The sequence below is a fragment of the Podarcis filfolensis genome (assembly GCF_964270895.1).
Source record: "Podarcis filfolensis genome assembly, chromosome: 13".
Taxonomy (NCBI): Eukaryota; Metazoa; Chordata; class Lepidosauria; order Squamata; family Lacertidae; genus Podarcis; species Podarcis filfolensis.
This window is the reverse complement of record NC_139615.1, coordinates 25,607,368-25,631,989: the sequence shown is the minus strand read 5'-3', so window position 1 is coordinate 25,631,989 and position 24,622 is coordinate 25,607,368. Positions and strand designations below refer to the sequence as shown.

General features: G+C 42.8%; 3 protein-coding genes across 3 annotated transcripts in view; 2 read left to right on the top strand and 1 right to left on the bottom strand.

The window, feature by feature from the left end:
- Positions 1-1,841: 1,841 nt before the first annotated feature.
- On the top strand, positions 1,842-2,795 carry LOC310747445 (olfactory receptor 11A1-like; the record flags this gene model as incomplete). The annotated part of the gene is made up of 1 exon (XM_083581813.1): positions 1,842-2,795. One exon carries the CDS (start codon positions 1,842-1,844, stop codon positions 2,793-2,795), a length of 954 nt encoding a protein of 317 aa, XP_083437939.1.
- Positions 2,796-6,955: 4,160 nt separating this feature from the next.
- LOC310746658 (olfactory receptor 6C4-like) lies at positions 6,956-8,224 on the top strand. Its single transcript, XM_083580638.1, has one exon. The coding sequence runs from the start codon at positions 6,969-6,971 to the stop codon at positions 7,920-7,922; it is 954 nt and encodes a 317-aa protein (XP_083436764.1). The 5' UTR covers positions 6,956-6,968; the 3' UTR covers positions 7,923-8,224.
- A 7,042-nt stretch (positions 8,225-15,266) lies between these two features.
- LOC310748662 (uncharacterized protein) overlaps positions 15,267-24,622 on the bottom strand; it is a 42,977-nt gene continuing 33,621 nt past the window's right edge. Inside the window, exons 21-29 of the mRNA XM_083584510.1 lie at positions 24,049-24,178; positions 22,690-22,901; positions 21,563-21,695; positions 21,007-21,104; positions 20,141-20,279; positions 18,858-19,081; positions 18,575-18,707; positions 17,182-17,238; positions 15,267-15,433 (exon numbers count right to left, since the gene is read on the bottom strand). Coding sequence (XP_083440636.1) covers positions 17,191-17,238; positions 18,575-18,707; positions 18,858-19,081; positions 20,141-20,279; positions 21,007-21,104; positions 21,563-21,695; positions 22,690-22,901; positions 24,049-24,178 — 1,117 coding nt within the window. The 3' untranslated portion in view covers positions 15,267-15,433; positions 17,182-17,190. The remainder of the gene's footprint in view (positions 15,434-17,181; positions 17,239-18,574; positions 18,708-18,857; positions 19,082-20,140; positions 20,280-21,006; positions 21,105-21,562; positions 21,696-22,689; positions 22,902-24,048; positions 24,179-24,622) is intronic.

Sequence of the window (24,622 nt, the reverse complement as noted above, 5' to 3'; positions counted from 1 at the left end):
TTCTCATTGTAGCTGATCCATGAGCATGACTGAAGTAGCTTCATCTCAATATTTAAAGCAACTGGTTTTGAAAGCCAGAAGTTAACCTTCAAAGATTTCTAGCAAATTGGAATTCAGGTGAGCAATACTTTCCCATGCTCTTCAGCAATAGCAGAAGAGACAGCTACCATTTTCTGAAAATCTTTTAAATCTTTGCAATTCTATTTTGTATTTATTGATATTTTAAATTTTATTTTGTATTCATCAATTACTTTCAGCTTGCCTCCCTGGTTTATTATTTGTTTTGACAGGTCTAGAAAGCATGTCAGAAAGCTGTCAATTATTTTATTTTTATTTTTTTAAGGAGAACAATGTGCCTTACAGCATAATCCTATTCATGCCTACTCAGAAGAAATCCTGTTGGATTCAATGGGGCTCACTCCCAGACAAATAGAATTACTGTCTTTGTTGTTGTTCATAGATCTCTTTGCAACTTGCAGGAGATAGAAAAGGGTGGAGACCCTCAATGTATCAATTGAGTAACTATATATTGATGCTTTGTTAGGAAAATATACTGCACATTCTTTAGCGCATATATATATATATATCCAGTAGCACCTTAGAGACCAACTAAGTTTGTTCTTGGTATAAGCCAGTGGTTCTCAACCTGTGGGTCCCCAAATGTTGTTGGACTACAACTCCCATCATCCCTGAGCTCTGGCCTTGCTAGCTAGGGGTGATGGGAGTTGTAGTCCAACAACAACTGGGGACCCACAGGTTAAGAAAGGCTGGTATAAGCTTTCTTCAGAACGACAACTTATACCAAGAACAAACTTAGTTTGTTAGGTCTCTAAGGTGCTACTGGACATATATATATATATATATATATATATATATATATATATAGACTCCATCAGACCAACACGGCTACCTACTTGATTCTTTAGCATAACATTTGAAAATCTAAAAAAAAAAATCCATTCCTTGGTTGGATGACAATGCAATTCAGAAGATGGAAGGTTTTTTCTTCTCCTTCTTTTCTTTTTAGACACCAAACTAGAATATTTTATTAACCCCATATGTTCTAAATAAACAATTTGTATAAAATTTGAACAGATCGTGTCCAGTGAGCACAAACTGCTGAAATTAAATGTGTTTAAAGCTACTTAAATCAATTATCTATTGTGATTCTTGCCCATTCTCCTCTGAAAACCCGATCCCAAGAATTGGTGCACCCTCTGAAGCAGCATGGAAACCAAAGGGTCAACAGGGAGATAAGGACATCAGTGAAAATCATGACCTATCCTTGAGAGGCTTTCACTAGATCAAGGACTTTTCCATGAATGGAAAGACTCCTGTTCATAGAATGGAACCAACTGAAACAGCCTACACACAACTGAGGACTCTGGTGGCGCTGTGGGTTAAACCACAGAGCCTAGGACTTGTCGATCAGAAGGTCAGCGGTTCGAATCCCTGCAACTGGGTGAGCTCCCATTGCTTGGTCCCAGCTCCTGCCAACCTAGCAGTTCAACAGCACGTCAAAGTGCAAGTAGATAAATAGGTACCGCTCCGGTGGGAAGGTAAACGGCATTTCCGTGCACTGCTCTGGTTCGCCAGAAGCGGCTTTGTCATGCTGGCCACATGACCCGGAAGCTGTACGCCGGCTCCCTCGGCCAATAAAGCGAGATGAGCGGCGCAACCCCAGACTCAGTCACGACTGGACCTAATGGTCAGGGGTCCCTTTACCTCTTTACACACAACTGAAGAGCTTAAAGCTTAGTTGGGTGTTACTGAAACTGTGTTTAAAAAAACTAATAGTAATTGCATTAATTGTTATCTTCCCACTCCACTAGATGAAAACTATGCAAAGACTAGAATGGGTAAATCAAACCATCATCACAGAATTCATTCTACTTGGATTTGGAGAAGTCCGGGACCTCCAGATTCTTCTCTTTGTTGTTTTTCTAACAGTCTACATCATGACCATGGCTGGGAACCTGATAATACTTGCACTAGTTGTGACAGATCAGCACCTTCACACACCAATGTACTTTTTCCTGGGCAATTTGTCTTGCTTGGAGACCTGCTACAGCTCAACCATCCTCCCCAGAATGCTGGCCAGTTTCTTAACTAAGAACCAAAGTGTTTCTGTCTGGGGCTGCATTGTGCAATTTTGGGCTTTTGGGTTTTTAGCTGCAACAGAGTGCTATCTCCTGGCAGCAATGTCTTATGATCGCTATGTGGCCATATGTCGACCCCTGCATTACTCAGTCCTGATGAATTTCAAGCTTTGCCTCCAGCTGGTAGCTGGGTCTTGGTTTGGAGGTTTTGTGATAAATTCAATCTTGTTAATTTTTATGGCACAGTTAACCTTCTGTGGCCACAATGTCATTGAGCATTTCTTTTGTGATTTCATCCCCATGACGAAACTGACCTGCAGTGATGCACACCAAGTAGAGCTTTTATCAACTATCCTGTCCTCACTCTGCACCTTGCCACCATTCGTTTTAACAATAACATCATATGTGTACATCATCACTACCGTTCTTGGAATCCCATCTACCGCAGGGAGGCAAAAGGCCTTCTCTACTTGCTCTTCTCACCTCATTGTGGTGACTATTTTCTATGGCACCCTCATCATTGTGTATCTTTTGCCAGACACAACTGAATTAAGAGAGCTGAATAAAGGTTTCTCTGTCTTTTACACCATCTTGACACCTCTGGTCAATCCTTATATATACAGCCTGAGGAACAAAGAAGTGAAGATGGCCCTGGGGAGAGCTATCAGAAAGTGGGCAAATTACTTCACATTGTAGGCTTATTCAAGCTTTGCTGCTGTGAGGAAGCAACATAGATACAACAGTACTGCAAGCCCACACCTTTACCTCACCTCCATGGCATTTTTTTGGTAGCTCTCGTGTTTACTTGCTACTTCTGAAGTGGGGTCATTACTGTACACATGGAAGCTCCTTGTGTAAGGCACATGGTTTGTTGTAATGTGGATTTGCATTCACAGATGTGGGAGACACAAATATCTAAGTGTCTCCTGTTAAAATGGCTTCAGAGGGCACTGTGTAATGTGGTTAAGATGCAAATGTTCAATAGCATTAAGATGTAATGTTGTGAGACATGCATGGAACTTTTTAATGAAGTACAGTCATACCTCGGGTTACATACGCTTCAGGTTACGGATGCTTCAGGTTACAGACTCAGCTAACCCAGAAATATTACCTTGGGTTAAGAACTTTGCTTCAGGATGAGAACAGAAATCACGCAACAGTGGCGCAGCAGCAGCGGGAGGCCCCATTAGCTAAAGTGGTGCTTCAGGTTCAGAACAGTTTCAGGTTAAGAACGGACCTCCGGAATGAATTAAGTTCTTAACCCGAGATACCACTGTAGTGATTCAGGGTGACTCAAAATTCACATCCAGCAGATGGCAGCAGATTTTACCAGCAATCTTGTTCCTGTGGTTTGACAGCACATAACAAAATGAGCAAGGGGTCAAAATCCCCACCCTATACTTTTGTGGTCTTGTGTTTTCATCAGGTGTCTCTATTAAGTGGATTCTATTTTGGATCTTGCTGGGGTTGGATGACTTATTTTGTATTCATCTTTGGCTATTACTTAGGGTTGCTTTTTTTTGGCAAAATCACAAAAGAATGCAGTTTGTAAGCTATTTTCAAGGGAAATTGGCAAAAATGGTGTATGGCAACCTTACTATTTCTGCAGTCTTTTGCCTAAAGCTACTAGGAAACTGAGCTAAAATTAATCAGTGTCCAACCAGAAACTGTGTGTGTACAACAAAGAACTTGCATTTGTGAATTGCAATGTAAAAACTCAGCTTTGGGCTCCATAGAACCATTCCCCATAAATTTTTAAGAATTGGATGCAGGGGGCATTGTCAGGGTGCTGACGGCAGCTGCAGCCAATTCCCAGGAAAGCAGTGTTCTGTTTATTAATACAAGCTACAGAGACAAATTGAAGATGGTCCATGATGCCTAACGTTGCCCCCAGTGAAGCTCCACCCCTTCTACGTTACTTCCCTATTCATTGCTATTCATCTGACTCCTCCTCCTGCCTCCAATGGTGGCTGGTATGTGACAGTTGCCTCTGAGCTCTCTGTTCTCTATCCTCATTCAACTGCTGCTCAGGCTCTGCCAGTTGAATGCTCTCCACTTCCCCCTCCACCTCTCCTATTATTTCCCAACTTTTGCCCTCATCTCCCTCTGAGGTATGCCCTGTGCCAAACTACTCCTGGAGGTCTATGCTATCTGCCTCTTCCTCCTCTCTAGGCAATGCCTGGGGCAACGGTCTCCACCATTTCCCCTCATCTACCCAGTCCCTGACAGGGGTGAAAATTCCCAAAGGATCCAGGCTCATACTAGGCTGCAGCAGCATAACAACTGGTGGTGTATTTTTGAATAAAGCTACACCGTACTTCATGGTAGTGGAACTCTTCATTCTACCCACAATTCCCTGGGAACAACACAACTTCCACGCAGAAGTCTCTTCAGAATGACATTATGTGTGATGAAGCATCATTTCCAGAGCATTGTCCATATATAATAATCTTAATAATAAGCACTAATCAATCTTTTTGTTTGGTTTTTCCAAAAAAAAGTGACCGAAAGTGATTTACATAATGAAACAAAGGTTAAAGCAAAGTATTGTTGCAGTCTACCACCATCTCCAAATGGTGCAAGATTCCAAGGGTTCCAGGCACTTACCAAGGGTTCGTGTTTCCTTTGGAAGTGAGGCACACTTCCTCACTTCCAGAGGAAGAAGAGACTGGGGTATCTTTATGAAATATGGTTTATTTAAATAAACCACCATTTCTTCAGCTGCTGGCTGCTCCTCCAGCATGTTCACACATACAGTACCTCCAGTTCCTCCTGCTGCACCCCTTCTTCCACAGCAGGCTCCCAGAGAGTGGCAAAATCAATCAGCTGCAGCTTCTCAGCCCCAGTTAGCTCACCCTTCTGAGGCACTTTCCTCTTTGCATCTACACTCTGGACCGCTTCAGCTTGCTGCTTTGCTTCTGACCCAGATCACTACAAAACTCTAGGGAGGGAGGGGGCCCACCCATTTCCCATCTCACACCAAGGCCCTTAATCCTTTGTCCTCTATTTTATTTTTTCAAAAATAGTTTATTTGACAAACAACAGTAACTTACACGACAATCCACCTTACGCCACTATATACAACACTGCACAACAATACGGTATGTACATTACCAATCAGAAATTTTACCTATATCTGTTTTACAGAACGATAAGAAGAAAAGAGAAAAAGAAAGAAGATTAAGAAAAGGTTAAGAAAAAATAAAATTGACTTCCGATTAAACTCATTGTACTGTTACTTATTTTGTTGTTTTACACACAGCATCATATTATTATTTTGCTTTCCTAGTTCTTATCAAAAGAAATTTATTGTTTGTCACCTTTATTTTACAAGAATCATTCAAGGTCTGCCAGGAGATTTTTGTTGTAGTAGTAATTTTTCAAATAATCTTTGAATATATACCATTCTTTATGTACCTTCGGTATCAGATACCCTCTAACTCTCCCTTTCATCATAGCCAACTGTAAATATTCTATCATTTTGACCTGCCATTCGGTTATTGTAGGGATCTTTTCGCTTTTCCAATTCCTTGCTACCAGGATCCTATTAGGTATAATGTCATGAGATTTATTTTTTTTAGTGTTAGACCACTCTTCATGTATGCAACAACAGCAGCCAGGATCCTAATCCTTTGTCTTCCTAATGGCACATCACCCAAGTGATCATCTCATCAATAGCCTAGCCTGGCTTATATTTTAACACTTGCTGGATCCAGGGTTTAGAAGACTATTCACTCCCTACTCATAACAGTATTAAAAACCAGAATGAAATAAAAACCTAGAGATCTAACTCAACCAAGCTGCTATTGATAAACAAAAGCAAGTAAATCATACATTGAATATCCTCCATTTTACCTTGGGTAAAATAGAAATGTATACACCTGACACCTAAAAATAGATAATTGTGGTACCACATGTGGCCCCTGGGGGAGCATTCCACAAGCAGGGAGCCACCACTAAAAAGTTTCTTCTCATTTTTGCCTCCTTCCACACCTCCCTCAGAGGAGGCATGTGGAGAAGAGCCATATGATTTCACTTTTTAAAGCCTGAATTTAGTTGTGGGTTTTATGGGCTTTTCAGGAAGTGCAGGCAAGCCAAAAGAGTGCAGATTACCAGAGAAATGATCTGTAGAACAAAAGATAGGAAATTCACAAAAGTAAGTGCAACATAACATCTTCAACCCACTCTTGAGAATTTCACCGACATTTTTCTCTCAACAATTTCTGAGTGTGATTTATTTTTTTGTGGAGAACGGGTAGGGGGGAAACACAGAAGACATTTTTCACACAGCACTAGTTTTTTTAATGAATTGTACTGGGGGTACATATTCCTTAAAGGGTAAAACAGATTTGTTGGAACTAGGAGCAGCAATACTGCCTCAAGAGTTCAATTAGGACAAAAATATTTATTTCCCTCATAAACAGTAGATTCAGAACACAGATCAGGAACAATGGGAATGGTGACTGCCAGATCTGAGAAGATAATCAAGTCCTTTTGCAATAACAACAGAGATTTAACTGCTATATAAGTACAAGTCCCAAGCTTTAGATTTTCTGACAGGTAATTTCTATTGCTGTTAATTCAGGTGAGCATCATAATTCACCATACTGTGACAGTGAAATATCTGAGTGAGATACTGAAATATCTAAATAGATCATATTCAACATGCCTCTTTAATGAACTGAAAACTCTGGCCTGACCTCCTTCCTCCCCCACCCCACATTAATTTACAGAACTGGAATGAGAAACTGGGCCTCCATAGAGAAAACTATATGATCTATCCTAGAACCATATGTTCTATTCACCAGAATTGCAATATAAACATCATTGCATGTCTTTTATTTTATTTGCCTCTAGGAAAAAAAAAACATGGTAGAATCAGAGTGGGTGAATCGAACTATGACAACTGAATTCATCCTCCTTGGATTTGGGGATCTCCAGCACCTGCAAATTCTTCTTTTCTTTCTCTTTCTAATCATCTACGCTTTGACTATGACTGGGAACATCCTTATCATTGTCCTAATTATGACCGATCAGCGCCTTCATACTCCCATGTACTTCTTTCTGGGGAATTTGTCTTCTTTGGAGGCCTGCTATACCTCAACAATCCTGCCCAGAATGTTGAATAGTTTATTGACTGGGAAAAGAATAGTCCCTGTCCATGGCTGCCTTATGCAGTTGTGGCTTGCAGCATCCTTAGCAGCATCCGAATGCTACCTTCTTTCGGCGATGTCTTACGATCGCTATGCTGCAATATGTAAACCCCTGCATTACACAAGAATAATGAACAACAAGGTTTGCCTTCAACTGGTAGCTGCATCTTGGCTGTGTGGTTTCATAGAAAACACTATATTGATCGTTTTTGTATCTGAGCTAACATTCTGTGGCCGCAGTGAAATAGAACATTTCTTTTGTGATTTCCTCCCTATCATTCAACTGTCCTGCACTGACACCTACAAGGTTCAACTTGCATTGACCATCATGGCATCCTTCTGCACACTTCCATCATTTATCTTAACCATTACATCATATGTTTACATCATTAATGCCGTTTTGAGAATTCCCTCAGCAACTGGTAGGCAGAAGGCTTTTTCCACCTGCTCTTCTCATTTGGTTGTCGTGTCCATTTTCTATGGAACAATCATTATTGTCTATGTGCTACCGAAAACAAAAATACTAAAGGAGCTGAATAAGTTTTTTTCTGTATTTTACACTGTCCTGACACCTCTGGTCAATCCCCTTATATACAGTCTGAGGAACAAAGAAGTGAAGGAAGCTTGGAAGAGGATTGTCAGCAAATGTAAAAGTAATGCAGTGATGTGAGGGTGCTGAACTCTTATGGGTGAAGCCCCTTTGTGGGATTTGCACATCATTTGACTTTCAAGGACTAGTAAGCATTGCAAACAAGTACTGAGTATATCTTTATTTCAGGAGTACATGGAATGAAGCAGGGCCTTTTTGTTATTTCCATGCAACAATGGCAATGCCAGCTCTCCTTTATTGACATACAGTGGTACCTTGGGTTACAGACGCTTCAGGTTTCAGGTTACAGACTCCGCTAACCCAGAAATAGTACCTTGGGTTAAGAACTTTGCTTCAGGATGAGAACAGAAATCGTGCGGTGGCAGCGCCAGCAGCAGGAGGCCCCATTAGCTAAAGTGGTACCTCAGGTTAAGAACAGTTTCAGGTTAAGAACGGACCTCCAGAATTAAGTTCTTAACCTGAGGTACCTCTGTATTTCCTGGATTCTACATTCTAACTGTACCCAAACTCATTAATTGTGGCAATTTACACTATTGAATTTGCTGGATCATGGCTGCTTAAAGAGATATTTTAGTGCCTTCAATGTATGCTGTGGATTTGGTCTGAGGACACTGACAGACAAAATATATTTGTTGTGATTATTATTCTGTGATATCTTCTGCCTGCAGATGAACCGAATTTATTAATTCACATTTTCATGACTGAGCCATGTTGAGGAATGAAATGAACCACCCAGTTTTGTCTGAAGTTTAGAATAGCTGTGTTTTCTTCATTAGAGGGGGAAAAAAAAACTTTGGATAATGAAAAGTTAGTTTTATTTAAATGGGTAATGTGCTATGGTTTGCTGTATAAAGAAGAGGTATGGTTTTGGAAATGGTATGGTGTCCTTCTCCCCAACCTCAAGTCAGATTACCAGTTCAGTGGTGAACACTGGCGAAGGAACGGGGTGGGGAGTGGGGGGAGCACACCACACCCTGCACCATCGGGGAGGAGGGTACCATCACGCCATGCGCCCGCCTGCTCTCCACCCCCGGTGCAGACTATGCAGCTTCACCACTGGTGGTGAGGTTTTACTCCTACTTTGTGTAGGCTTATAAATGTCACCATTAGAATCACTCTAAGCAAGAAAGCATGTATGCAAACAAGGAAAATACGGATGTGTGTAGCCATGCAAATGACAATCACAAACCACTGGGCAGTTCTAAACTCACCTTTTAAAAGCTCTGCAATGAACAAGGTGGCAGCTGCTCTCCTCTCCAGCATATACTCATGCTATTTGAAAGGTTATGGGTAGAATTCTGAAGAGATCAAAAGCCACCACATACTTTCTTTTGAAGTAATAGGAGGGATAGGGAACCTTTGGCTCTCCAGATGTTGGTGATGTACAACTGACATAGCTCCTAAGCACCTGCCATGGTAGCTGGAGCTGATGGGAGCTGGAGTCAAACAACATTTGTAGATCCACAGGCTATCTATTCCTGCACTATGTTCAAAGACATGTTAAGCTTCCATTCCCCCACTGAGCTTTCTGCAAGGGCAATATCAAGCAGAATAGCCTCTCCTCTCTCTTGGATGTAATTCTACCTATCATGGTATGTATTGCTGTGAAAAGTTCTCTGAACTCTGTGCTTGTGGAAGACAATGTGATAGAGCTGTCTAGTCCCCTTAATGTTCCCAGCAGGACCTTTCTGTGTACCTGCTTAGCCAGTGTCTCCAGGCTCTATGTATGTGTGTGCATGCACACCTCTCTGTCTCTCTGTGTGTGATTACCTCTGCAAAGGCTGCAAAACTGCACAGCCCTCCAGAGCAATACACATGCATGAGCCCTAACTGTTTCCCTGTGAAAAATTTCACCGTATGTCACTGCTGCTAGAGAAAAATTCTACGTATAAAATAGGCACATAAAACAGTTTCTTCAAGTATATCAGATAAAATTGCAGAACTGCCTCCAGGTACAGCAAACATGTTGCCAGAGGAGATAACATCTTCTGTTGTAACATAGCTAATAAAGTCCAGGCACAAGCAGGCGGCCTTTCTGTCTGGCATAAAACCATTCCCAGCATTCTTGGAAGCGTAAACAACTTTTCAAAAGGAGACAGGATACCCAATAAAAGTGAAGTTGAAGGGGAAGCACAAATAACAATCTCTTTTCTGTCAAGGAAAAAAAGAGAGAGAGGCTAGTTTCATCCTGTCCTGGATCCAAGAAGCATGAAAGTGAAAGTGATTGTGAAGTCATTCCTGACTTGATTCTCCTGCTCTAACACAAGTGAATGTAGCTTTGCCCATTTTTGATATTTCTGTACGTAGGATGAGTGCACAGAGTGGCCCATTTCCAGGTCAGAATTCACTCTGATTTCTGTGGACTTCACCAGACACCCCCTTTTAAAAGTTTTGTGCTGACATACTGAGTAACAATGGCAATGTTCTTCTTAACTCTATGAAACCATCCCTAGCTATTTTATATCAAGCCACTGAAACCCGCAGCCATTGATAGTAGGATATGTTGTATTCAGATGTACATAACACATAATAGCAAGTCACCCCCAAAGGCAAAACAAGGAGAACAGCCCTAGCAACTACTGATCAAGTACCAGAAAATACAAGAGATGCTGTCACTAATGCTCAATAAGCAGCCAGTTAAGAATGCACTTGACAAACCTTCACTGCCAGGGCTGCTACCGGGGGTAGCACAAATACCTGAGACGAGGAAATACATGATTTATTAAATTAATAATGTAAGCATATCACATTAAGAAAGAAACAAAGTAACCAAATGGTAATAAGGTATCACATTGCATACAAGTATAAGACCTGTCATTCAAGAAATGAAATATATATTTCATTTACATAACATAAAAACAATAATACAGTGGTACCTCGGGTTACAGACACTTCAAGTTGCAGATGCTTCAGGTTACAGACTCCACTAACCCAGAAATAGTACCTCAGGTTAAGCACTTTGCTTCAGCATGAGAACAGAAACCACGTGGCAGTGGCGTGGTGGCAGCGGGAGGCCCCATTAGCTAAAGTGGTACCTCAGGTTAAGAACAGTTTCAGGTTAAGAACGGACCTCCAGAACGAATTAAGTTCTCAACCCGAGGTACCACTGTATTTAGATGGATAGAAAGAGTCATAATTAAAAGCACACTAAGTGCACAGTTTCTGTGTATCATTTCTTATGATCTGTGTATCAAAGACGTGCCCTCTCAACTAAATCTCAACTATTGTGTAATATCCAATGAATTCAGTTTTTGTTTTTTTAAACAGAGCATTCCCCCCAACACACATTCACCTGGTTGGCTAGAAAGCATCAGAAAGGATTTGAAAGACAATGACAAATGTTGAAGGTGCAAATGCAGACAATTTCAACGAGAAAGAAAAGAGGAAGGCATCTAAAGAAAGTTGTGTGGCTGCATGAGGAGCATACAGTTTAACTGAGATTTAATAAGGTCATGTATAAGAAATGGAAGAAAGAGGAAATCACAAAGGAAGGGTATATACAAATAGCCAACTTCTGCAGGGAAGTTGAGTGGGCCAAAGTTCTAAATGAGCTCAGGCTTGCAACAGAGTTTAAAATAAAAGTTTATTTGGCTATGTTCAAAGCAAAAGGAAGAACAAACAAATGGTAGATCCTCTGCTAGGTGAAGACAGAGAAATGCTATTGGGTGATAGAGAGAAGGCGAAACTGCTCAACACCTACTTTCCCTCTGTCTTCACCCAAAAGAAAAGTGCCCAACTTGGTGATATCAGAATAAATTATGCAAGGAGGGAGCTGTAGCCCACGATATAAACCCCAGTTGTGCAACATCTTGGGGAAGGCCCCAAGAAGTCAGACCGTGCACTGCAGCTGGTAGCACATATGTGTTTGCATTGCTCTGCTCACTGTTGCTGTATTGTGTCATCTGTTTAAATGAGCAGCAAGCAAGTGTCAGGTGCAACAATGAGCACATGGTATCCTGTGCTACTTTTTGTGTGCTGTGTGACCTTTTGTGCACCCCTCAATATAGCCTGAAACCTTCATATGAGGTGAAGGATGCTATCGCTTTGCCTGTGCTAAAGTAAGGTTCAGCTACCACTCCATCCTGCTTATCTATATAGAGGTGCAGGCATCTTGTCATTCACACAGGCAGCAAAATGTCTACATATTGGTTTGCGCTCTCTCTCTCTCTCTCTCTGAAGGCTTGCCTGCCAAAGTAAATTGGCAGGACACATAACATTGGTAAGTTAGTCCAATCAATAATGCAGTAAGTGATTTCTTCATCAGCCTATAACTTTTATACCACCCCCTCCCCCTTCCATTAATGTTTCATCCAAAGCTGAATTGAAATGATGGCAATGGATCACTAGTTAGAGTCCAAGTTCAAAGAAGAGTTCTGTGTTCTTGGCATCCAAGGCTGCTGAAGAGTAAATATTTGATGTTTAACAACATACTCTGGAAACTTGTACTGGGATGAGATAACGAAACAGGATTGTGATAGGGATCTCCCCTCCCCTATGAACATCAGAAAAAAATCCCCAAACTGAAACAACTGTGGTTGTGTTCAGGCCATTATTCTGATTGTGCAATGTAGAAAACCAGGAGTGGATGTAGGGGTGCAAATGCAAGCCCATCGCTCAATGACCCTGATCTTCCATAGTGTGTGGTCAATAATAATAATGTGGGTTTACATTTTTTTAAATTCTAATTTTGAAACTAGGCATTTCAGTTCAGTAGTTTACTCAAACCATAAATGCCACTATTTCTACTTACCCCAAATTAGAATACAAAGCAAAACCATCTTTTCTTATCAGCTGAAAGAATAATTCACTTGGAGTACGTAGTGGGACTTTGCCATGCATTGTGGACATTGTAGCTCTATATTTTTGCTTTGTGAGGAAATATAACAGTAAAGTTACCCCCGAGGATGTGGACAGGCTGCTTGGACGCGTGAAACCAACCACCTGTCTCCTTGATCCTTGCCCATCCTGGCTAATAAAAGCAAGCCGGGAAGGGCTGGGCGATGGGCTCTGCGGGGTGGTGAATGCTTCCCTCTGTGAGGGAACATTCCCAGATCCGCTGAAAGAGGCGGTCATTAAACCGCTTCTTAAAAAACCATCTTTAGACCCGGCCAGTATGGCGAACTATCGCCCAGTCTCAAATCTTCCATTCTTGGGCAAGGTGATTGAGCGCGTGGTTGCTGAACAACTCCAGGCACGCCTGGAGGATGCGGACCATTTGGATCCCTTCCAATCAGGATTCAGGCCTCATCATGGGACTGAAACTGCCTTGGTCGCGCTGGTTGATGATCTCCGGCGAGCTAGGGACAAAGGTGAGAGTTGTTTCCTGGTTCTGCTGGATCTCTCAGCGGCCTTTGATACAATCGACCATAACATCCTTCTGGACCATCTAGAGGGGCTGGGAGCTGGGGGCACTGTTATGCAGTGGTTTCGCTCCTTCCTCCTGGGCCGTGTTCAGAAAGTGATGGTGGGGGATGATTGTTCAGACCCCTGGGCCCTCACTTGCGGGGTGCCTCAGGGTTCCGTCCTCTCCCCCATGCTTTTTAACATCTATATGAAGCCACTGGGAGAGATCATCAGGGGGTTTGGACTGGGTGTCCATCAATATGCAGATGATACCCAGCTCTACCTCTCTTTCAAATCAGAACCAGTGAAGGCGGTGAAGGTCCTGTGTGAGTGCCTGGAGGCAGTTGGAGGATGGATGGCGGCTAATGGATTGAGGTTGAATCCTGACAAGACAGAAGTACTGTTTTTGGGGGACAGGGGGCGGGCTGGTGTGGAGGACTCCCTGGTCCTGAATAGGGTAACTGTGCCCCTGAAGGACCAGGTGCGCAGCCTGGGAGTCATTTTGGACTCACAGCTGTCCATGGAGGCGCAGGTCAATTCTGTGTCCAGGGCAGCTGTCTACCAACTCCACCTGGTACGCAGGCTGAGACCCTACCTGCCTGCGGACTGTCTCGCCAGAGTGGTGCATGCTCTGGTTATCTCCCGCTTGGACTACTGCAATGCGCTCTACGTGGGGCTCCTTTGAAGGTGACTCGGAAACTACAACTAATCCAGAATGCGGCAGCTAGACTGGTGACTGGGGGCGGCCGCCGAGACCATATAACACCGGTCTTGAAAGACCTACATTGGCTCCCAGTACGTTTCCGAGCACAATTCAAAGTGCTGGTGTTGACCTTTAAAGCCCTAAACGGCCTCGGCCCAGTATACCTGAAGGAGCGTCTCCACCCCCATCGTTCTGCCCGGATGCTGAGGTCCAGCGCCGAGGGCCTTCTGGCGGTTCCCTCATTGCGAGAAGCAAAGCTACAGGGAACCAGGCAGAGGGCCTTCTCGGTAGTGGCGCCTGCCCTGTGGAACGCCCTCCCATCAGATGTCAAAGCGATAAATAACTACCTGACATTCAGAAGACATCTTAAGGCAGCCCTGTTCAGGGAAGTTTTTAATCTGTGATATTTTAGTGTATTTTTGGTTTCTATGGAAGCCGCCCAGAGTGGCTGGGGAAACCCAGCCAGATGGGCGGGGTACAAATAATAAATTATTATTATTATTATTATTATAAAGCAGTCACCATATCCATATAGGAGGCAGGATCTGGAAGGGGTGTAAAGGTCAGAAGAAAGCAACGCAGCCTGCTGAGATACACAAAGCCAGGGATGAGGAATCTGTTGTTCTCCAGATGCTGATGGACAGGGCCTTAGCTAGGGAGTGGTGAGGTGGGCCCCCGACAGGGGCACATGCAATGGGGGTGGGGGTGGGGCTAAATCAGATAAAAATATGTCCATAAATATAAATATTGATTATTGCCTCATAAGAAATGGTTTTAAATAGAGGGTGAATTGAATGGGTGGAGGAGGGTGGTTTGGAGGAGAGGTGAAAAGAAGAGCTAATTTGTCCGTGGCTAGGGGGCGCAATCTGGATGGTTCTACCAAGGGCGCAAGATCACCTAGCTACAGCTCTGCTGATGGACTACAACTCCCTTCATCCTCAGACATTTGCTATGCTAGCTGGGGATGATGGGAATTGGAATCCAAAAATATATGGAGAGCAACAAGTTCCCCATCCCTGCTCAATGCTCATCTCTAAGGGAACATAGCAGCTTCTTCGTGCTTCCAACAGTTGCAGATTTATCTGGCTCAGAGTTTCTGACTCATTCTGACCCTTTTGCCCTGCCCTGCACACACCATGATTAAAGCCTAGATGTGGGAGAGCAGACACTCTAGGGATGAATAGTCAAATAGAGAGAGCAAGTCCATGGGAAACAGGTTTCTGCTTGTCTGCTTGGTACCAATAGTTACAGAGTGCTCCCAAATTCCAACACACCACCTCCTTTCACATGCACACACACGCAAGCCCATATGTTATATTTTTAATTAACTGAATCACTGTACTGCAACAGGGGAAGATTTTAAACACTTTATTAACTCTCAACAGTAAAACCATAGTGAGAGATGAAGATTATGGAAGAATCAAATCCTTGTTTCCTGTGAATCAGAAAGGTGATGCGTCACAAGTGAAGAAGCAATCAAGGATGTTTGAGCTTATTTGGGCTTTATTTCCAGCGTTCTTCCTTTCTTGAGCAAGAAGAAAACAGCAAATAATTATTTGCAGCAATCAAATAAGAACAAGCAGAACATTTTAGAGAAAACGAGATACCCCTCATTTCACATCTAGTGGTCAGTTCACACAGTCCCATTATTTTGAAACAACAATAATTTTAATTTAAAGGCACCCAGCGCACACACACTTGATGTACTTTCTTGTAAGTTGGGAGACTAAACTCACCCTGGATGGACAACTACTTCAGCAAATTCTATCCATTTATGTCAAAAGAAAAAGAAGTGATAGCTGGGTTTTGTTTTGTTTTGTTTGTTTGTTTTTTTACTAATAATGAAGGGGAGAATTTGACATGCCCTTCTGGGAAAAAACCCTGCTTCTATTATTCTGAATTTTTCCAGGATTCATGCCTTAAGAATGAAAGGTACTCCAAGGGCAGGCAGAGGATATAAAGCATAAAAAAGAGCAATAAATTAGGAATAAGTATAGTTGGACAGGCAAACTGAACTAAGCAACCTACAAAGCAATTCAGTATCAAGTAGTATGTTTTAAAAGCCCAAAATTGAAATTTTTCAGCCCTACTGACAATCAGGTAGAAAATTTGAGAGGGAGGTAAGACCAGAATGCACACTTGAAAATGTAAAGTGTGAACTATGTTTCTGTTTGTTTCTGTGTATTATACTTGGATTACCTCTGAGTGTATGTTTGTTGGCAAATGTGGGTTTGCCACTGCATAATCAGAGGCCCTTTAAGTATTTGGTTTGGAGAAGCCTCCCTACGGCTGTAGACATAAAAAGGGGGTGGGGTGGGGTGAGAAAGGCATTGGTTCCTATTGTGTGTACAGTTGTACATTGGTTCTTGAACGGAATCTGCTCTGGAAGTCTGTTTGACTTCCGAAAACCAAGACATGGCTTCCGATTGGCTGCAGGAGATTCCTGCACTCAATCGGAAGCTGCGGAAGCCACGTCGGATGTTTGGCTTCCAAAAAAAGGTTGCAAACCAGAACTCTCACTTCCGGGTTTGTGGCGTTTGGGAGTCAAAACCTTCGAGTCACAAGGCATTTGAAAACCAAGGTATGACTCTATATACATCCCCTCTTTGTTACCTCTCATTAGAGGCACTATTTTCTCAAGAGCCTGCCCCCCTTGATTGAGGGGACCCAGGAGCACATGATGTCACATGTGCAATGTTGTGCAACGTCCTGACATTGTGTGTGCAACACCGCGAGGAGCCGGGGGCAGAGCCAAAAGCCCTCTGAACATTGAGGGGGCCTGGACCCCTCAAAAAAAGAAAACATGGGGGGGGGGTGAAACTGCCTCAGCCTCTAGGAGCTGGCACATATACCTCAACTGGGTGCAAGCTTCTGAAATAATTCAAAACTCTGAAAGTTTTATTTGTTGGAGGCAAATATGTGATAGATGCAATAGAACCTCCAGGGCATGATCCCCTTTGAGATATCTGAGATAATAAAATGGGTCCCCAGAATCTGAGTCTCTCTGTATCCTAGAGGAGGAAGTATTAATCATGAAGACATGCATTCTGAATGGTTCAAAATCCATTCTTTTGTCATAATGCCATGTTCTGGCTATAAATAGATACTCCAGACCTTGGGTAGTGGTATAACATAAATAAGAACAGAGGTTAAGCAAGGCCCTTCACACGTAATACTTTCACTGCAGGTACTGGCAGATAACATTCATCCTGCATTGTCAATGTTGAATCAGTTAAACCTTTTCACACAAGCCATGCATGCACATCAGCTCACCTGAGATGGCTACTGCTCTCCAAAAACAGCTCTACTGCGCTCAACGAGTTTTGGACCCTGGAAGAAATGACAAACACCCTTTGACATTCCTAGAGAAAGTGCTCCAAGTTGACCATAGATCTCCGCATTGAACAATTGTGTCAGTTTAATTCTAGTAGCCTATTGTGAATGATACAGGGGGTCATTCCGGCACCTTGAAGAAACTTAAAACCCCCACCCACAGCCTCCCACTAATTTTATAGCTAAAATGGTGATTGCAATTATATGTTTCTAGAGCAGTGCATTCAAATACAACCATGTTTTCTTCCTAAGCCCGTGTTGCTCCCACCTCATCCTCCAAACTTGGCCTTGCATTGCTAAACACACCACCCCATCCTAACCACATTCCTATGTAGGTGGGCATACTTTTTACATGCGATACCAGTTTCTCTTTCTCTTCAAGAGAGAAATTCTGACTTGGTTCTGCCAGGGGGGATAGAAGAGGGCAGGAACTGCTGTTTGAATAGTGCTGTGAAACCTTAGGAGAGTCGTGTGGGGGTAGGGGTGGGGTTGGAATGCTGGAGACAAGCAAACTCCAGGCAACAAAATATATTGGACTGGAACTGGTGAAATCTCCTTTTCCATCACATTCTCTAGAAAGCTTGATCAGGATACATTTTTTCTTATGACAGTATTTACTGTAGCGAGCAACTACTGCCTGGTTGCAAATACTCCCTTTGGCGGCAAGGTACTCAAGAGGGTAATGAGAAAGCAGCTGCAGGCATTCCCAGAGGAAATCTAGACCCATTTCAATTTGGGTTCAGACCCAGGTTTGAAACTGAATCTGCCTCGGTCGCCCTGACAAATGACCTATATTGGTAGAGGAACCAGAAGAGCATGACACCATTGCTTTTACTAGACTTTTTCATAGGCTTTTGTTACCCCTAACAATAGTATCCTCCTGGACCAGAGGTGTTGGGTTGCCCCCAAGACTGGGGTGAGGGATGGGTGGGCATCATATGTTGCATGTGTGTGACGTCACTCACATGGCATGCAGTGTCACACATGTCTCTGGATGCTGTGCAGGCCAGTGCAGCCTTCTGCTAGGCCACGCCAGTTCCTGCAGCATACTCTTCCTCCACCTATGGCCTCATTTTATTTTTTTAAAGCTACAAATAGCAATTGCAATGCTATATTTCCAGAGCCCCACTTTCAAAATATGGAGCTTTTCTTCCTCATTTCTTTTGTCCCCACCACAACCCACAACCCTGAGAGCTACTTGCCACTCTTGTCATTAAGGGGGAGTCCAGGCCTAGGTACTCATATCCCAATCAAGCACTTGGCCTCAGCCTCGTCAGGCTGTCAGTGAAGAAGAAGAAACTGTCCCAGACATTTGTCTTTCTAAGAAGTTTACCTCTGCCGTAAAGCATTCCTCATGATTTTCAGCTTCGCAGCATTGTGTCACCATGGCAGTGAAATATCCTGTCACTTCTGCTATTTGCTCAGTGGTGCTATTGGGTTGGTGTTTTATTAAGTGGACAAGCTGCCTGCAATGAGAACAGTGAGTGATAGGTTGGAAGCATATGTGTAGAGACTGAATAAAGGACAGGTCTTTGTGGTTAGGAACAGAGGTGAGGAAGGCTAAAGGTATCAGATTGCTTTGAAGTAGCCAACTAATTATTGGGCTGATTTCTTACTTTTGCTTCCTTAGTAGCAATTCATCTGGGGTAGCCGAGCATAGATCTTGGTGGGAGGTGAATAGTTCGGAAGAGAATGGTACAGGGACATAATCTGGATCTACTCCTAAATTGCTAAAGCAGTCCCGGCGGAACTCATAGGAATCTTCACAGCAGTTGTGCATTTGTTTGTTTAGTGGTTTAATTTCATGTCTCTGGCATACTTCTCCGAGTAAAAGATCTGTCTAGAGAAAGAGAGATAATATTGACCTTTGATGAACAGAAGAGTGATCAAAGCAACTTGCTTGCCACATAAATTAACCACTATTTCAATACAATGAATGCAAGTGATGTAACTTTTGAAGACACGGTACTTATGAGATGCTAAAAGGTTGAACAATCCCATATTGCCACATGCATTGAATTGATTTCAATTTTATAAAATTACAATACCAAGTGAATATAAATAATAGGAAGATAGACAATAATAGCCATGATCAAGATTATCAATGAAATTGGGGAAGGCGGGGGGGGGGGGAGTCTAATGGAGCTGCACTGGCAACTACAGAACAAATTCAATAATGAACAGACTTCACCACACAACACACACCTGAAGTTCTATATTTTCAACCAATCCAGGTATGCGTGTCAGCCTGTTCTGGATAAGGTAGCACACTTACTGAAGGATCAGATACACAATGGTAAGCTAGCTGAGAGGCTGTTGAGGTCTTGAATGCTTTTTCACAGTTTCTCAGATGTGCAGGGAACTCAACTGATCTTTACTGATCAGCAGATGAGTGGTGTGTGCCATGTGTGTGTGTGTGTGTGTGTGTGTGTGTGCTCTTTGTCCTGTATGTTTGTGTGGAAGAGGTGTGTGTGCAGGGTGGCCACACCTACTGCAGGCATGCAGACCCTGGAGGATTCCCAAGGGTGGGTGTGGTTCTCCAGCCAAGAAACATTCAACATATATGTAAGTGGGTCAGCTGTAGACCTACCGGGAGATGTCAAATCTAAGCCATTGTCAAACATCCCTGTCCTTTAGGTCACATTCAGGTTACATTATGGGAAATAAGTTTTAGAACATGTTCAGAACTGTCAAATTCCATGTAAAAAAAATCAATTTGAAATGAATTCCTCCCCCATTCCTAATTATTCCACTATTAGTTATTGCATATTTGTTTGCTTGCTTTTATCTGAGCCCAATTCAAAGACATTACATTTAAAATGGTATTTAATAAACCCTGCAGAACAAGAAAGAAATGTGGATGGAGGAAAGAGGCCAATATGGAGGATAAAATACTCACATTCTCATCAGCACACACCACTATGTGTGCGTCATCCTCCTTACAGCATTTGGCAACAACACCTGCGAATTTCATTGTGTACTGGTACAATTCTTCAAATGCCATCTCAGGAGCTCTCTTCGTATAATGGACAAGGACGCTGCAAAGAACCATAAGTGAGAAGATTTTAGTCAATGAGAATTTGGGATGCAACCCTTGTCGGGGGGGGGTGCAGTAGTACTCAAGGACTCAGAAAACTGCATTGTCTTCCACAAGTTGACAGGTTACTAGAACAAGTGAAGTTACTTTTAGGGCTGCACTGTTGGGAACACTGGAGCTTCAATTTAAGAGTTCTCCCCCTCTTGACAAAGTCTTGTGTTCCTATGTAAACAAACAAATTAATCACTATCCTGGATTTGATACACAGCTGCTGGAAGTTCATATAACTTAGCTGATGTTGCATGTGCAGACAAAACACAGTTAACCGCTGTTTTCCCCCCTTTCCTTCAAAATGGGGGTAGGAGGCAGCCATTGTTGTTTCTTTGTGCCAGCAGACTTTGTTTCAGACTCATTTCAGTTTCTGCATAGCATAGATTCTTCTAATTAGGTCTGCTTAAACTCCACACCATCCTCGTGTCAAGATACACCAGCTATAGACTTTGCGCCTCATACATCATGCCCATATTCTCCTTCCCACCCCACATCTTTTGGGTTAACATCCATCCACATGAATTGTTCTTGAAAACTCTAAAGCTATTCTTTATTGGCTCTAATAAAAGTATTCATCCTCTGCATTCTGTCTCTACAAAGAGGTTATCTAAAACTAAATTAGCGCAACTAAATTAACCCCTATTCACAAGCTATAATCTGAAAAGGATAGAGCATACTCATTTTGGAAGCCGTGGTCTCCTGCTTTCTCATACAGATTGCAGCGCATCTTAAGTGTTTCCAGGGTATTGTCAGCATGTTGTCTTAGCTCTCCTTCCTGAAGGAAAATAGAACTGCTATTAAATGTTTGTACGGTGATTCTCAACTTACACTGGGGTTAGGTTCTGGGGAAAGTGTCTAAAATCAAAATCTCATACAGTCAAAACACACTGAGTTCAATGGCAGGTGTGATTGTCAAAGTCTCCCCCCCCCCCGATGCCTGTCCTCTTTCCACCCGTGTGTGTGTGTGTGTGTGTGTGTAATTTGCCAAGCATGTGCACACAAGTTAAATGTGCGTATATTATGAGTTATTTAAGGTGACTACTTTTAATAGGGAATGGTAGCTTCAGCTGCATAAAAGCTTCAGTTCCAAAACAATAATAACAATAATAACAACCTTCCATGTGTCAGTTCCAGTGAACAGAACTTGGATCTGTTTGTTCACTGGAATTAACACATGGATTTATTTATTTTCAAATGAAGCTATTAATTACATGGAGATGACACATAACTCACCCCTTGATGAAAGCATTCTTCAGGATGCTCAGTTTCACAGCACTTTTCCAACAAACCCTCATATTTACTGCCAACTTTCAACAGCAGCTGCTTAGAAAACTCAGGGTTTCTCCTTCCAGTCTCATAAACAAACCTGGAACACAGGGGAGAACGCATGGTGATTATGATGTTGTGTTATCTACAACAATAATAGTAATACACGTAGAAAGTGTTGAAAGTACTTCGAATACGTCAACTTAGCAATTCATTAGGCAAACGCTGTAAGTTGGGTATTTAAATTTTATTACTGCTGTTTGTTTTTTTATCAATATAACTTCAATATTGCAGCTGCAGGAGAGTTGCAAACTAAAACCAGACTCAAGGGCTGCAAATTAAAATCAGGACTAGACTTTGACCATCCATCTCCACAAAAGTTAGGAATTTTTGCAAAGTGATAAGGTAGCATGGTTTTTAGGTACACTGTATGAGGGCAGGGGGGTGGCTGTTTCTCATAGACCCATGGGGACACTGGTGCCATATCTAGAGGACCCTGGGGGCCTGGGCACCCACAATTTTTTTGCTGTGGGTCCCCGGCCTCCACTTCCAACTGCCGCTGCCTACTGTCCACCACCATGCACTGTCTGCCGCTGCCACCCACTGCCTTACCTCTGGTGCTCCAGTGCTGTGGCAGCAACTGGGACAGGCCTCTGTTGGGGTCCACTGCCCCCACACTGGGCAACCACAGTCTGGGGCCCAAGTTGGCACCATTGCATGGGGCAGCCATTATTTCCCCTGCAGAATTGCTCTGAAAATAATGCTACATGATCACATGGTGTCACTTCCAGGGACATTCTTCTTGGCCTATTTGGATAGAGCACAGCAGGAACTGTGCACCTAGCTGTTCAAGGCAGTTTTTTTTTTAAATTTTTAAAGAACTTTACCCTCCCCTCAGAGGGGGAAAAATCATGGGAAGCAATCAGATTGGTTTTTAATTGTAGGTTACAAAGTATCCATCACATGATAATGAAGTTATATTTCCTCTTTCCCCTCTGATACCACATGCGTTCTTCTTGCCCTCAGTATGCTTGGCAACCCATTATGCTTTATAGAGTTAGGATTGAGAACAATCTGAATTCTCTATACCATACTTTTCTAGAAGAGTAGACTTGTTCTCTGTGAAATTTTGGCACACTTCCTTAACCCCAAACTCCTTGAAAGTGGGAGGCAAATCAGCAGGCTTGTTATCATTTTCCGCATTTATGAGACATTCTTCTCGATCCAGCAGTTCCCTGTCACAGCAGTCCTTCACTTTAGTAGATATAGTGTCTTGATGGGTACAGATATACTCTATCAAATCTGCCTGTAAGAAAAGAGGCTCAGAAATAACTGCCGTATTTTTCGCTCCATAAGACGCACCTGACCATAAGATGCACCTATTTTTTAGAGGGGGAATGCAAGAAAAGAAATATTTTTAAAGGCAGCACTGAGCAGAGCCTGTATGCATCCCGGGCTCTGCTCAGCACTCCCTTTCACGAGCTGCGTGGAGTGTGTGTGTGGCGCTTGCAGGATTTTCCCCAGGAGGGAGAAGTCCCCAAGAGCCGCACACACGCTCCTCGTGGCTCGTGAAAAGGAGTGCGGCTCTTGGGGGCTTTTCCGGGAGGTGGGGGAAGGGACTGAGGGGCTGCCCTCTGTCCCTTCCCCCACCTCCCACAAAAGCCCCCAAGAGCCGCACTCCCTTTAAAGAGTGCATGGCTTATGGGGGCTTTTCTATGAAGTCGGAGAAGGACAGCCAGTCAGTGAGGGGCTGCCCTTCTCCCTCCTCAGTGAAAAGCCCGCAAGAGCCATGCGGAGCATGTGTGCGGCTCTTGGGGGCTTTTCCTGCCTGCCTCCTGCCTGCATTTGCTCCATAAGATGCACACACATTTCCCCTTACTTTTTAGGAGGGAAAAAGTGTGTCTTATGGAGCAAAAAATACGGTAGTCATTTTAAGGCAGGAGCTTTCAAGCTGACAGACAAAGAGCAGCTTGGTGTGCCTGATCACTGAAATGCTTGCATTAGCAAAATAGGCCAGAGTCCACAGCTTTATACACTCAAATGGAATCCGATTTGCCCCTGGTGCCACCTGACCCCAGCTGAGGTAGAAGAAGCAATAGTATTCTTTAGCCAATTAGAGCACTGTTAAGTGAAGTGAAGCAAGGAGTAGGTCAGCAGCTTCATCTTCTGTCAAACAACCAGTGTAGTATAGAAGAAAGCAAGGGAGAGCCCCACCAGGATCCTGTTTGAGACTCATGGTGTTTTCACCAGAGGACACTTTTGTATTCTGTGAGGCCTCCGTTCTTCACAGCTCAAAGTCATTTAACTAAGGCTATGCAAAGCCCCGAATTTGCTCCCTGGCCAGAATTCTTCCCATAAGGCTTTGGGCCAATCTGGAGATTATGACTAGACAATGCCAACATCCATGTTATTCTTGGTTTGAAGTAAGTTACATTAAAATTAACAAAACTTACAACTTCAAGGATATACTCCAGAGTATCACCCTTGCAGAACACTTCATGGATGTGTACAATGTCACCAACAAACTTGAGAATGATGGGAAAGTCTGCCTTTGGGAATTTCCGGCTCAGGTCAGCAACTTCCCTGGAAAGAAAGCAAACAAAATCATAGAATCATAGAGTTGGAAGAGACCACAAGGGCCATCGAGTCTTGAGATTGTTTCAAGACAGATGCATATATATATATATATATATATATATATATATATATATAATTTATTCCCAGCAACACTGGCAGTTTATTCATATTTTGTCCTGTAGTCCACTATATACCTACATTACCACACTTCTGAACAGTTGCATTCAAGGCTTCATGTTTCTTTCCTTCTATTTCATACAAGCAGATAAAAGCTGCAGAAATTCACACCGGCTGCTTAATTCAGTGCCCTGATAATCACAGCTTTTTTCTGGAAAGAAAGTTTTTATCACTTATTGGTTAATGTGAGTAGACAACGCCAGGGCCCAAGAACTTTACTCCTGGTCATTTTCAGTGTCATACATGACACATTACACTTTTTTTTTTACCACT

Excerpts from the sequence above, each read along its gene's own strand:
- LOC310746658 (XM_083580638.1), top strand. The coding sequence starts at position 6,969 with ATGGTAGAATCAGAGTGGGTGAATCGAACTATGACAACTGAATTCATC.